A 13,811-nucleotide genomic window follows, 5' to 3' on the forward strand; every position below is an offset into this window, starting at 1 on the left:
ATTTGTTTTTCTTTTTGATATGGTGATTTGGGTGTTAAAAACTAGTATTTTTAAAATTTTTTGCAACTTGCCAATTATTTCTTTTTTTAAATGAGGGTATCACAGGGTGACCTGGATGTCTGTCCGGTGGGGCCCGGGTGGCCAGAGTGCTCTCCATCCTCCCACACTCATGCTGTGGTGTGGCTGCGGGAAGACCGGCACCCTCCGCAGGGTGGGGTGCGAGAGGCTGAATGGGGCGGGGGCCGTCACTCTGGAGCAGAGCTGAAACGTGTGTGGAGACGCTCCCTAGCCAGGAGACACAACAGGATGAGCAGCACCGCAGCTCAGGCATGGGGCCTGCGAGTCTCCTCCTGGCACGACCCAGTGACATGTGGGCAGGTGGCCAGTGGAGGCGTGCCGGGGCTGTGACCCTGGGTGTGCTGCCCCCACAGGAGAGGAGGGGTGTCTGCAGGCTCCAATCTGTGGCTCTGTGCGCGTTGGAAAGGCTGAACTAACCATGGTTTCTTAGGTCCTTCCTTTCCTTCTGTACTTAATTCTTTTTAGTCAATGGAAGAACTGACTATTCTCTCAGCTCTTCTGTGATGTCTACATTCTTGTCTTCTACGTTGCAGCCGAGCCTGCAGGTGGAAGTGCGTCAGGCAGCGCTAAAAATTGATGCGGAGGAGGGGCTGTTATTTGTCCTTAGTTTAACTCACGGTAGACTTCCATGTCAGTCGGCTTTTACACAGTTAAAAGCCGTACATTATCTGGTACAAAATGCCCCTGTATTTTTGTACTAGACGTGGCTGAGGTCGCCAGACAGGGCTGTAAGCGCAGAGCTAACACGAAGCTTACAAATGTTAACAGAACTTGAGAAGTTCCGGAGTCACCATTGCCTGATAAATAATTTCATACTTCACCTCAGAGTATGGGCTAAGTTGTTGAAAGGGCAGATTAAAAAGGGAGGTATGGCCTTCAGGGTTGGCTTGTCCTATAATAACGATGCCCTTCTCAGGGTACTTGTGCTGAATGACCTTCAAAGTCATCAGTGTGACGCACCTGGACCTTTCTACTAGAAGCTCTGTCTTTGGGTGACCTTCAGAGCGGCTTTGCTATGCTCTTCATTTTTATTTTTTTGTATTTTTCTGAAGTGAAAAGTGGGGAGGCAGACAGACAGACTCCCGCATGCGCCTGACTGTGATCTACCTGGCATACCCACCAGGGGGTGATGCTCAGCCCATCTGGGGCATTGCTCCATTATAACTGGTGCCATTCTAGTGCCTAAGGTGGAGACCATGGAGCTGCCCTCAGCGTCTGGGCCAACTTTGCTCCAATGGAGTCTTGACTGAGGGAGGAGAAGAGAGAGAAAGGAGAGGGGGAAGGGTGGAGAAACAGGTGGGCGCCTCTCCTGTGTGTCCTGGCTGGGAATTGAACCTGAGACTTTCATACGCTGGGCCGATGCTCTACCACTGAACCAACTGACCAGGGCCTTTGCTGTGCTATTAAGGGGCTGTTTCATTTCCCAGATGGGAATGGTGGCCTGTACCGGGCATTGGCCGCCCATAACATCGTGGGGGACATGGAGCATAGAGGCATTTGGAGTGTCCACGTCTACTGTGTCGACAACATCCTGGTGCGAGTGGCTGACCCGAGGTTCATTGGGTTTTGCGTGCAGAAGGGAGCGGACTGTGGAGCAAAGGTAAGGTCTTTTTAAGCGCGGTGCAGTTTTCCTGGCCCTCTGTGTGGCTGCCCGCACCCAACTAGAGTCATACCATACCAACTGCCCGCACCCAACTAGAGTCATCGGGGCAACTGGGGTGTTTATAAGAGCCCTTCATTTCTCCACAGCACTCAGCTGCCTCTCACCCAAGCTCCTTTTTCCGAGAGTCGCAACATGTGATTCTAGAAGTAGCGTACTTGTCCATTACAAGTAAAAGTTTAAACCGGGTACCTGGGAAGGGACAGTTGTCACTAGGCCAGGGATGGCGCTGTCGCTCTCAGCTTGTATGTAGTCAAGCAGATTACTGGAGTCGTGTGTGCGGGACGTTAGGAGTAGCAGATGGAGACTTCAGTAGGGTGTTAAGTGACAAGACGGCCTTGTGCATGAGATGGATGAAACGTGCTGATGGGGGCTGGGGACAACGGAGGGCAATCATTGCTCGAATGACCACAGACACACCGAGGTTAAGGTCAAGGGAGGGGGTCTGTGATGCCACATGACAGAGTCCTGTCCTTGGCATTGTCCTTTGCAGCATTGTTTTTAGTTGCACAGGTGATAAACAGGAGACGTGCCTTTCTGAGAGAGGACAGATCCCACCGTGTGTCCCAGAATCAGACAGGAGGTGAGGGGGACCTTGAAAACACGTAGGCAGGTTTAAACGTATCAATATAAATATTACTTTCCTGAGAATCTGTAAAGGTGTCATTCTTACTAAATTGAAGTACAATACCTTCCTGATCAAAGTCCCAGTGAGGCAATTCTGGGGACATTTGGGGGCAAATTAATTGTAAAGTTTAGAATAAACATATGAAGGTGGCCAGGAAGATGTTGAGACATGATGATAGGAAGGAAGGAAGAGGGTTGGAGACAATGTCAGACATGAAAATGGGTCGTACATGAAAACCAATAGTGTGGTGCTGAAGCCGAAGGTGTGACAGGTTAACGGGACAGCGCAGGTGGGTCAGACACAGCCCATGCGCGTGTAGGAATGTGCTGTGTGAAAATGCAGCATTCAGACCCATGGGGGAGGGAGTGAGGTCTCGGGCTAAGAGTAAAGTAAGCCCTATCCCTCAGAGCTCATCCCAAAATCAATCCCAAGTGGGTCATGAAGTCAAATATTGAAAAAGCTCATCAAGGTTTAGAAGAAAATGTGAACTAATGTTATAATGTCGACATGAAGGGAAGACCTTTCGGTCATAAGCAAAAATCATACAGGCTTCTGACAGAAACAGATTTGAAAACAAGACCTGCCATGGAGACACACCATATGCTCAGTGGGAGATTTTCCATTATGAAGACGTCATTTCTCTCGATTTGTTTGTCGCTCTAATGCAGAGTCACAGACAGAAGCTGAAGTCTTCAGCTGCCCAGGACCAGACTTGAGAGGATGTAGGGGTCTGGGGAGACTCCTGCCTAGAATGTGGAGGAGTGACCGGCAGGTCAGACTCAAGAGCTCAGTGCCCCCGCTGAGCACCAGCTCCGCCTCGTCTGAGACAGTGCTGCGGCAGAAGTAGCCAGAAGATTCAAGACAAGACATGCGTTTCTGACTTTGGCTGACTGGGTCACTCTTTTCTAAAACAGAAGCTGAGTTTCACTGCACTGAGCCACAGAACCATTTCAGATCTGTCTGATCAGAGCGTGCTGAACCTGGAAGGGTCTGCACAGAGCCCGGGTCAGCCCCTCTGGCCACAGGAACGAGCACCCTGCAACCAGGTCTGAGTCGCCAGGCTTGAGGGTCTCAGCCACAGGTTCCTGTTCTGGGACCACATCACATGATGGGACTAGGCTCTGCAGCGCTCGCGTCCTCGCTGTCATTCCGAAGCTGCCCTGATACGCCGACCTGCGCGCATGCTCATCACCTGGTCACTCTCCACACTCCTCGTGTGGTCTGGGACCCAAGTGCCACCATAATGCTGTGCGTGGAACTTGTAGCCATGTTAGAGAACATTTATTAATCCGCCCTCCCACCCTTTGCATTTTAATAAAATCAAGATACTAAAAACTACTTCTGAAAGCACTTACACTAGGGAGGGGTCTTCATGTGGCAGTGGAATTCTTTGCAGTATTTCTTACTGGGCTCCTGTCTTGTGAATGAAGTTTTTTCAGGAGTGAGGGCTGTGAGAAAAGCCTAGAGAGTGAGAGTCACTTTCTAGAGTGACACCGTGACCAACTGACCGAGGCCGATGGGTTATTTGCACTCAGCTTTCAGGATCTGGCTCCTGGACAGTGGAGCAGATCTCTGAATTCTACACCGTGTGTCCTTCCTGTCCTTCATGCAGTAGACATGTGCTCTGCCGGGGTCTGCACTGTTGTAATGTCAGGGGTTCCTCATCACAGAGGTGAGCCCTTCACCTGCAGATGAGCAGCTCGGAGGTGCACTATGTGAAGTGGGCTTGTCTTTATTTCCCACAGCGTCAGAGTATAAGGAGGTGATCGGAAGACAAACCATGTGTGCATTTTTTTAAAACTTGGGATGAGAGGAGTCAGTTCCAGATCTCGTATAAGACGCCCATGGTGGGTACAGGGCAAGAGGCACTGGACTGTGGGAGAGAGCCTGTTGCCTCGAGGCCTGTGGCTAGTCTGCATCGTTTGCTGTGGGACATCTCCCTTAGCTCCAACTGACAAGGAAGGTTCCTTGTCACCGAAGATTGTGAGCCTTTCAGGGGACAGGAAGGTGCACCAAGTGCCTGCCGTGCCACGCTGGGCTGGCCTCCGGCCGGATGGCTGTGTGACCCGAGCTCTTGGCGTGGCTCCTGCGTCTGGTCAGCAGCTGCTGGCTATGTTGACTTAAATGAGTTTCTGGAGAAAAGTTTTAACTTCACTGATGTGCCGTCATCCACACTTAGGGTAGACTTTTCAAACTGGGATCAAGTTTTTCAAAATACTCGGAAGCGTGCTGAACAAGGCTGACAGAGCAGTACCTTCAAGTCCTTGTTACCGTGATTTTTCCATTGTGTAGTCTTGTCATCTGCATCTTGACTTTGTATTGTATTAGTTCTTTTGCAGTTTTCTCCTAAACACCGTAGGGGACTTGTGCGGGGTTGGGGTGGTGGGGCTTCTGAAGCACCTGTGAGGTTTTTAAAATTCAGTACTGTTTAATTTTCCCTCTGATTTCCACAAACACCTCTCTCTTGGCTCTCTCCCTAGCCAAAAGCCATCAACAGATGGTTAAATCTCTGGTTTGCCAGTTTTAAAGGCTAAATTCTCATGAAACAAAATCTAGGACCCAGAACTGATAAGCATGGTGGGCCTTTCTGTCTGAGGTTGGGGTAGGAGCCCACTACTGGCCTGTGCTGCCCCTGCCCTCTTAGCAGAATCCCTGAAAACAGGAAATACCGTATTTCTCCATGTATAAGACATACCTTTTTTGGGGAAAAATTTGGGGTATAAAAACTGGGTGTGTCTTACACATGGGGAAATACGGTATGCTGTATTCACGAGTGAGAATGAAAGACGTGTCATTTTCAAACGAAATAGTGCATTGGGCAATGTAGAATGAGAGGCAGAGCGCCTTCTTCTGTGCCTAGTGAACCCGAGAGGCTTCGTTCCACGTTTTCTCTGAGGGGCCGAGTGTGGTTAAAGATAAATGACATAATGCGCATGAGAGGTATTTGGGGGTGTGATAATTAAATAACCATTTAACTATTCCCAGTTCAGGCGAGTCCTCCGGGCTCTGTGCTGCTGGGTGATCGGCCTCGGTTCAGTTGGGAAAGAGTCTTCCAAAGATTATAAAGAGGGGTTGGTAGGTGACCGTCTGAGGTTGAACCCACTTGACTTGGTGCTCACGTGAAGATGGCATAAGCAAAGAAGTGCAGTACGGCCCCAGTAGCAGCGATGGCTGGCCCAGCACACAGGGTCCTCCTGGGCTGTTGTTATTATTCTGCGCAGGTGGTGGAGAAGACGAACCCGACAGAGCCGGTGGGTGTGGTGTGCCGCGTGGATGGCGTATACCAGGTGGTGGAGTACAGTGAGATCTCCCTGGCTACTGCACAGAGACGGAGCCCGAATGGACGGCTGTTGTTCAACGCGGGGAACATTGCCAACCATTTCTTCACCGTGCCATTTCTGAGAGACGTGGTCAAGTACGGCGAGATGGGGCTCGGGTTTTTTTTATTCATTTCTCACCAGAAGCAGAGTTATGTGAGAGGTAGGAAGAGACCCCAAGTCTAGCCCTGCAGAATCTGTCCCCTTCCTGAGGGCCACCTCCACCAGGGGCAGGTCCCTGACAGGGTGCTGCCATGAGACAGGGTACAGGGCCCATCCCCAGTGTGGGAGCTAGTTCTCTCCCTGCACCTGTGTGCTGGGTGCTGCTGACGCCCCATCTACCCCACACTGGACACTTTGCAGATGCAGACGCCTCCCACTACTGACCCAGACTTCCGGTGGGCAGACACAGGGCACCTATAAGTTTAGAAAGCTGCTTGCATGGTTTACACATCAGGTTCCGGACGAGTCTTTAGGAGCCAGTATGTTAGAGAAAGAGGAAAACAGCCTGACGCACGGAGGGGACCTGCGTGGTCCTCGTGCCCAGGGACTGGGGAAGCTCTTTGTCCCCAGGTGTTGGAGGGGATGCTCGTGCTGTCTGACTTTCTACCTGACAGCACCTGGGCCTCCGGTGGCTGCATGGTCTCACAGCTCTCCCTAGACCCTCAGTGCAGCTCCCGTGTGCCCTGCCCCCATGCTGTGTCTCACTGCGCTGACACACCTGTAGTGACTGTTAACACTCAGGCCTGTACCCCAAAACTGCAGTGGTCTTGGGAAAAGTTGGGCTCAGAGGAGAGCATTTGTAAAGCATGGGAGTGTGGGGGAGATGCTGGTGTGAGCAGCTGTGTGTATTTTTTTTTTTCTGAAGTGAGAAGCGGGGAGGCAGAGAGACAGACTCCTACATGCGCCCAACCAGGATCCACCCGGCATGCCCACCAGGGGGCGATGCTCTGCCCATCTGGGGTGTTGCTCTGTTGCAACTGGAGCCATTCTAGCACCTGAGGCGGAGGCCATGGAGTCATCCTCAGTGCCTGGGCCAACTTTACTCCAATGGAGCCTTGGCTGCGGGAGGGAAAGAGAGAGACAGAGAGAAAGGAGAGGGGAAGGGTAGAGAGGCAGATGGGCACTTCTCCTGTGTGTGTGCCCTGACCTGGAATCAAACCCAGGACTTCCACATGCCGGGCCGATGCTCTACCACTGAGCCAACCAGCCAGGGCCACTGTGTGTACTTCTAACATTGAGCTCATCACCATGACGAGCGCTCCGCACCTTGTGATCTCGTCCTGGTGGCTGAGTGCTGGCTCCGGGGCGGTTACTGGCTTGCCGGCATTTGTAGTTCACACAGTGACTGTCTCTCCTTCCTGCTCAGTGTTTACGAACCACAGCTGCAGCACCACGTGGCTCAGAAGAAGATTCCGTACGTGGGTCCCCAGGGGCAGCTGGTTAAGCCCGACAAGCCTAACGGAATAAAGATGGAGAAGTTTGTCTTCGACATCTTCCAGTTTGCAAAGTAGGTTTCGTGTAGCCAGCAGGATGACGTGTGTGCCCTGGAACCTGCCCTGACCTCTCCCAGGCAGGACGCCGTTCTAGGGGTCGTCTGACGGCAGTTGTCGGGCGTGTTGTGCTGTCTGGACGTGTCTTTACCCTGGTGTGGAGCCGCTGGTCCCCGGAGTGCTGAGTTGACCCGAGGGGGTTCTCTGTGTCAGCTCATTAGTTCTCTGGCTGGTCTGCAGGACAGTCCCAGTCACTGACTTTGCCCGGGGGACGAAAGGGCAGGTACCGCCGTGTTCAGGATGTTCTGTACCTGAGAGCACGTGTCTCAGGAGCGTTTGCTCAGCACTTGTGGCTCTCTGTGGAAGATCACATGGATCTGAGATGCATGTCTCAGAACTGACCAGTGAAAGTGCAGGGAGAGCTTAGCACAGAGGGGTCACAGCAAACACACTGTTGCTCACCCTTTCTTTTCCAGAGCAGATACCAGCGAGGTCTTTGTGCATTAAGATTTCTAGTCTTTCTAACTGGTTGGGGCAGGACAGATCCCGTCTGGTACTGGAGAAGAGCATTCCTTTTCTCAGCCTTCTTCTGAGATTGGGTCAGAGAGCGGCCAGTGAGGAGCAGAGGCTTGGCGGGGGTCACGCTGGGGGCGGCTCTGTCTCATAGTCTGATGTATTCTTTTGGTTCTGTCCAGGAAGTTTGTGGTGTATGAGGTGTTACGGGAAGACGAGTTCTCTCCCCTGAAGAATGCAGACAGCCAGAATGGCAAGGACAACCCCACCACAGCCCGGCACGCCCTCATGTCCCTCCACCACTGCTGGGTGCTCAACGCCGGAGGCCACTTTATCGACGAGAACGGCTCCCGTCTGCCCGCAATTCCCCGGTGAGCCTCCTGCCTCGGGCTCTCCCTTGGGGCCGCCTCTTCCTCTTTCTCTGAGGTCTGTTACATCTTTAAGAAGGGGCAGAGGCCGTGTGAGGGCACCTCCTGGTATGAACTCATGACAGCTTTGCCCGTGACAAAGAGATGTTGGCTTTTCCTCTTCTTAGAGAGGGGTCTCCTCCGAGTCCCTCGTGTCTGAGGGCGTGATGGACTCCTGCTGGATCGTGGTTGGAAGGTCACCCTCCAGTGTGCCCTGTGGGCCAAGCCGTCAGCAGTGGCCATGCTGCGCCTCTGTGGGCTCACAGCAAGTGCTGTCTGTGGGACCCCTTAAAAGTCCTGCCGCCCACATGCCACCGACGTGACACAGGGCCACCTGTCTTACTGTGGTGCCCTCAGTCCCTGATTCTTACCCTTCAGATATGTTGGGGATTTTAGAATTTAAAAAAAGAAGGTTCATACTTATGCCTATACAATTTTGAGATAAAGCCCTTTTAAGCTAGATCTTATATTTTATGATAAAACCGTCACTGGTACCTTCTAAGTCCTTTGCCGTTCCTGTACTTACGTGAGAGTGTTCTGCCGTGTAGTTTGTGTCCTCATGGGACAGAGGTCTGACTGGGTGCCTGGGAGCTCTGATTTCTGGGCAGGGCTGGGCTCCAGGCAGGTGCACTGGTCTAGGCAGTGCCACGTAGCCTCGCGTCCCGGACCCCCACTGGGCGCTGCCTTGTCACAGGTGTGCCCTGTTGTATGTCGGGTTGCGTTCACGCTTCATCCTGGCCGAGTCTGCTCGTCACCTCCATCCCTGCTACTCAGTGGGTGACTTAGCACGCCCTGCCTCCTGGTCAGCTGCATTGTGCAGCCCCACGTCACTGCTGTGTCCGGTCTCCTCCATCCCCATTAACGCCTCTTTGTTCCTACGTAGCTCCGCGGCACGTGGACGATCAGAGGTCCTCACAGCCGATGTCAGTGACAAGTAAATATTGCGGTCTGCCTGCAGCGCATGGTGACGGGCTGAACTTCCCCCGCACTAACGGGCTCGTAGCTTAGAGCTGCCTCTTCGCGGGCGGGCGGGGCTCTTGGGTGCTGCTTCCATGGTGGAGGTGTCTGTCTGGGCGACACTAACTAAGAGCCGCAGTGCATGCGGGGCGGCAGCATGCCTCCTCCAGGACCGTCCGCAGGCACCCGGGCTGGCAGCGACACCCACGGCAAAGGTAAGGCCTGCAGCAGGTCGCCGGCCAGGGAGCACGCCGGCCAAGCTCTCGGCGGGCTCAGCTCAGCAGGACAGAAGGGGCGCAGTGCAGGGGTCTCCCTGGAGTGCTCCTACGACTCCTCATTCTCACACTAGCAACTCCCCGTTGGTCTCTCTGTCACTTCTTGTCACTTTTGACCCGGCTCCTACGGAAGATCCCTTTGGGGAGCAGGTAGTTTATAGCTGGAAGCACATGTGCTGCTCTCCTGATGCGAACAGAGGCGAAGAGCCAATGTCTTTGTAGCGAAAGAGACAGCTTATTACACCCTCAGAGTCACTGGGTCTGTGTGATGTTTCTCGGATGACATGGGAATGTGCTTGGAGACGGGCGTTTTCTCAGAGCGGGCCCTGCTGTTGGTCTCGTTCGCGTGCTCCCTGCTGCCCGTGCTGTCTGTCCGTCCTGTGTGGTGGGTCCCACACTGATGGCTTTTCCGGGCGTGGCCTGGACCAGGGGAAGGGGACGCACAGGCCTGATGGATTCCGAGACCACAGACGGCCACAGCCTCACGCCAGCGCACCTAGGTGCCAAACCCTCACTTTCTGTCCCGTCCAGCATGGGGAAGCAAGCTGCTTTTATGATTTCAGAAATAAATTTTTAGCCCTAAATTCCCTTCTCATCGAACCACGGCTTTTAATCTGAAAAGTGAGAAGTTGTTAATTATACACCTAAAGCAATGTCTGGCTGTTTCAGCTAAGATTCCAAAGGTTTTAAACAGTCCCTGTTCAACTTCTTTTAGTTAGTACTTTACTCCCCACTTACTTAATGAGGCCATTAGTGCAATAATTAAGCAAGTCCGAGTCCCCATGTGAGGCCGAGGCTGAGGACTGTGACGGGGCTCCTGCTGAGACCCTGAAGGTGCCCCGGAGGGGAGGTGACCTCAGCGTAAGCAGGAACCAGAGGGAGTGCTGGGTCCTGACAGAGTGACATTGTCCGTTTTTATCTGCTGGCAGGGTCCGCCCCAGTGGGACTTGTCTGCAGAGTGGGGGACAGCAGCATTACAGGGCTGAAGTGCCGGGCCCCGAGAGTGCACACGTGGGGTGCAGCTCTGCCCTTCCTCCCCAGGGCGTCCGCTCTCTTTCCCCAGTGGGCCTGCGTTTCTGGGGAGCCTCTGTGTAGAGAGGGAGGTCGTCCGGTGCTGTGTCCCTCAGGTCCCAAACCACCTTCTGACCCGGCACCCGGTCCCCAGGGCTTCGGCCGGGCGGGGACCTCGCTGTCCTGTTTGGTCTCTGTGACTCCGCACCGCCCCGGAGGGCCTGGACCGGGTCTCTGGAGCTCTCGTGACAGAACCAGCACTGGTCTGGAGAGCTGCCTGCCCGTCTCTGTAGCGTCTTGTCTCCGAGTCGGTGTGTCTGTCGCCCACCCCACCTCCCAGATGCAGGTGCCATTGGTGCGCCTGGCGCTGAGGTGGCTCATGCAGGACGACACGTTGTTTCCTGCAGCCCCTTGTGGGGTCAGACTCACACACGTGAGAGTGTGTTTATGTCCTAAACATGTGACACAGTCACCCTGGGGGGCAGTGACGTAGCAGATGCCCAGTGTACCTTCTGTGTGAACAAATGAACGCAGGCAGCTCTTGGGGGATGGGGCCTGAGCTGACCCTTAGAGCACGGTGGGGGAGGGGGGGAGCCAGGGCCATCGGAGGGGCCCAGTGGAGAAGGACCGGCTGGGGTGTCCCTCCGGGGCCTCTGGCTGTGTGGGCTCCACAGTAGCTTAGGCCAGTGTTTGCTGCGAGGAAGGAGAGCCAGGGTTCAAGGCTGTGGGACATGGGGTTTCTGCGCGCCCTGTACCCGCTGGTACAACTCGTGAGGTGGTGAGAGGCTCAGGGGGCTAAGGACTTCATTGTAGACATGGTTTATTGCTGTGTGTGTTCAGTGCTGTAGACACTCAGGGCTGCCAGTGGCAGTCGGTGTCGAGTGTGACCTGGAGGGGGTATGATGACCAGGCTGGCCTGGGGGAGCCCCTCCTTCGCTGTTAGAGGGGGCGGGGACAGCGACAGAGGAGACCCATGCCCATGCCTCCAGTGTGCTCGTTACCAGGATGGTTTAGAGTCTTAAAATGATATTAACATTTATAGCTGGAGGAGTTTACATTTGAGTAGCCCCCATGGTGAGAGGCCGCTGTTTGGGGTACGCTGGCATCTTTGTCAACCTCCATGCCTAGCTCCCCAGGCTGTGGCCGTGGTGACAGTGAGCTGTGACACACCAGAGCCCAGCAGTGCTCAGTATGACTGTCCTCTCTGTCACATTAAATGAGGCCATTAGTGCAATAATTAAGCAAGTCCGAGTCCCCATGTGAGGCCGAGGCTGAGGACTGTGACGGGGCTCCTGCTGAGACCCTGAAGGTGCCAGCAGGAGGTGGCACCTTAAAACTGGGAGGTGATGAGAAATGAGAGGGCCATCAGGACATGCGTGCGTGTGGGGGAGGTGCTCTGCAAGCTGATGGTGGCACAGGCCCCCCGGGGCATCTTCTGACCATGACAGCGCTCGTCTCTCAGCCCTCGGAGTGGTGTGGCCGTCGAGTTGTTTATAGCAGCAGCAGGCTTTGCAGAGGGAGCCGTATTTTGTCCTTGCGCTCTGGCAGGTGATGTGGGAGATGGTCTGTAACATGCTTTTTCTCCACAGCTTGAAGGACGCCAATGATGTCCCGATCCAGTGTGAGATCTCACCCCTCGTCTCCTACGCCGGAGAAGTAAGTGTCTCTGCCTCTTTGTAGACGTCAGCGTTGGGCACGGTTTCCCGGATCAGCAGAGCTGCCCTCAGAGAAGACGGGGCCTTTTGGTGTCCCGGTCCCGACACATCACCCGGCCCTCCCCCTGCCCGAGTGCGTGGGTCACCCGAGCAGCCCCCTCACGTCAGCCCACCGCCTGCCGTGGAAACGCAGCGGGCTTCTCAGAGCACACGCAGCAGCCAGGCTTGTTCCAGCGCAGAGGGTCTGTGCTCTGCACACACTTAGTGCCCTTACTCCCAGCACTAGGGAGCCGGGCCCTTCCCTCCAGTGTGCACCCTGCTTCCTGGGAGCGTGTTCAGCGCTGGTGTGGGGACGCCCTCCGTGCTCAGACGTCCCTGAACCTGCGCTGATGGCAGGAAGAGCTAGTGTCATCTCACTAACTTTACAAATAGCATGGTAGTCAGCATACGTTTGCTTGTCTGTTGTGTTTCGTGCAGTCATAATAGGTCACTGAGCCCGGTTATAAAAGATCTTTTTTGACAAATTCTGCACCTCGGCTTCGCCTCTGGCTTTCAAGCTGTTAGTCATGGCGGCAGCCTGGTCCAGGGTCGCATGGCCGGCACCCACCGACTGTGACCCTGTGTCGTCTCCACCCTCCCCGCAGGGCCTAGAGAGCTACGTGGCCGACAGGGAGTTCCACGCACCGCTGGTCATCGACGAGAGGGGTGTGCACGAGCTAGTGAAGAACGGCATCTGAGGCCGGCCCTGCCCCCGTCAGGGCCGCTTCTTTTGTTGATGGACCGACTATGAGCCCCAGTACCCGGGCTTCCTTTTGCGTGCCGAGCTCTCGTCCCCGCGACACCTCCCCCAAGATCCAGATGACTGAGCGCAGAAGCGTTTTCCTGATTATCGGCTCACTGAAGGACTTATTTATATTTTCCAATTGCACACTTCCTTCCCAAGCCCCCGAGAACATGGCCGTCCAGACGTGCCCTGCGGCTCGAGTGTGGCCGGGTGTGTGGCTCCTGCCCCGTCCTCACGGCTGTGCGAGTCCCTGCATTGCGCACACTGGGAGGTCTCTATGGTACTGAAATTCATTTTATTTTATCAAAAAGTAAACTTTTTAAGTAAAATAACTAGACAGTAAAATAAATTTTTTTTTCTGTCTCTGGGCTTTCCTTTTTCGCTTGAAGAATGTATTCCATGGGGAGAATAGGAAAGTCGGGAGAAACTTGAGGTGACACAGAAACCCAAGTCGACACTTGAGGGGAATGGGTGGTGGAGGTTTCTGACGAGCACATGGCTTTGGACTTGTGTCTCGCCACACGTAGTAGGGCCTCATCCAGACGCCATTGTCCTTTGCAGTGCCTCTGGCCATGTCTGGGTCATGCATGGTTGCACGGGAGCGGATGGGGTGCAGTCCTGTGTCTGGGTGCGTCCTCAGCGGGGTGGTGTCGGGCTCAGAGCTGTCTCATCAGGGCTGTGGGACCTGACTCCATATCGCTTTCTTCTCTTTTGCCCACGTATTTGTGGCACTTAGGGCTCAAAAGAATGTAATTCCTGCCTAACCAGGTGGTGCACAGTGGATAGAGCATTGGCCTGGGACGCTGAGGACTCAGGTTCAAAACCCTGAGGTCGCCGGCTGGAGTGCGGGCTCATCTGGCTTGAGTGTGGGATTATAGACATGACCCCATGCTCACTGACTTGAGCCCAAAGGTCACTGGCTCAGCTGTAGCCCCCCAGTCAAGGCATATATGAGAAGCAATCAATGAACAACTAAGGTGCCACAACTATGAGTTGATGCTTCTCATCTCTCTCCCTTCCTGTCCCTGTCTCT

The 13,811-nt window shown here is 54.2% G+C and overlaps 1 protein-coding gene across 3 annotated transcripts in view; it reads left to right on the plus strand.

The window, feature by feature from the left end:
* UAP1 (UDP-N-acetylglucosamine pyrophosphorylase 1) overlaps positions 1-13,141 on the plus strand; it is a 29,725-nt gene extending 16,584 nt beyond the window's left edge. For 2 of the 3 annotated variants that reach the window (XM_066261009.1, XM_066261010.1), the window contains exons 5-11: positions 1,506-1,678; positions 5,588-5,781; positions 7,053-7,193; positions 7,872-8,060; positions 8,980-9,030; positions 11,929-11,995; positions 12,639-13,141. In XM_066261009.1, the coding sequence (XP_066117106.1) occupies positions 1,506-1,678; positions 5,588-5,781; positions 7,053-7,193; positions 7,872-8,060; positions 8,980-9,030; positions 11,929-11,995; positions 12,639-12,731 (908 nt within the window). In that variant the 3' untranslated portion in view covers positions 12,732-13,141. The remainder of the gene's footprint in view (positions 1-1,505; positions 1,679-5,587; positions 5,782-7,052; positions 7,194-7,871; positions 8,061-8,979; positions 9,031-11,928; positions 11,996-12,638) is intronic. The other variant, XM_066261011.1, reaches the window with a different exon arrangement.
* The last annotated feature ends 670 nt before the right edge of the window (positions 13,142-13,811 follow it).

The sequence above is a fragment of the Saccopteryx bilineata genome, chromosome 2 (genome assembly GCF_036850765.1).
Source record: "Saccopteryx bilineata isolate mSacBil1 chromosome 2, mSacBil1_pri_phased_curated, whole genome shotgun sequence".
Lineage (NCBI taxonomy): Eukaryota > Metazoa > Chordata > Mammalia > Chiroptera > Emballonuridae > Saccopteryx > Saccopteryx bilineata.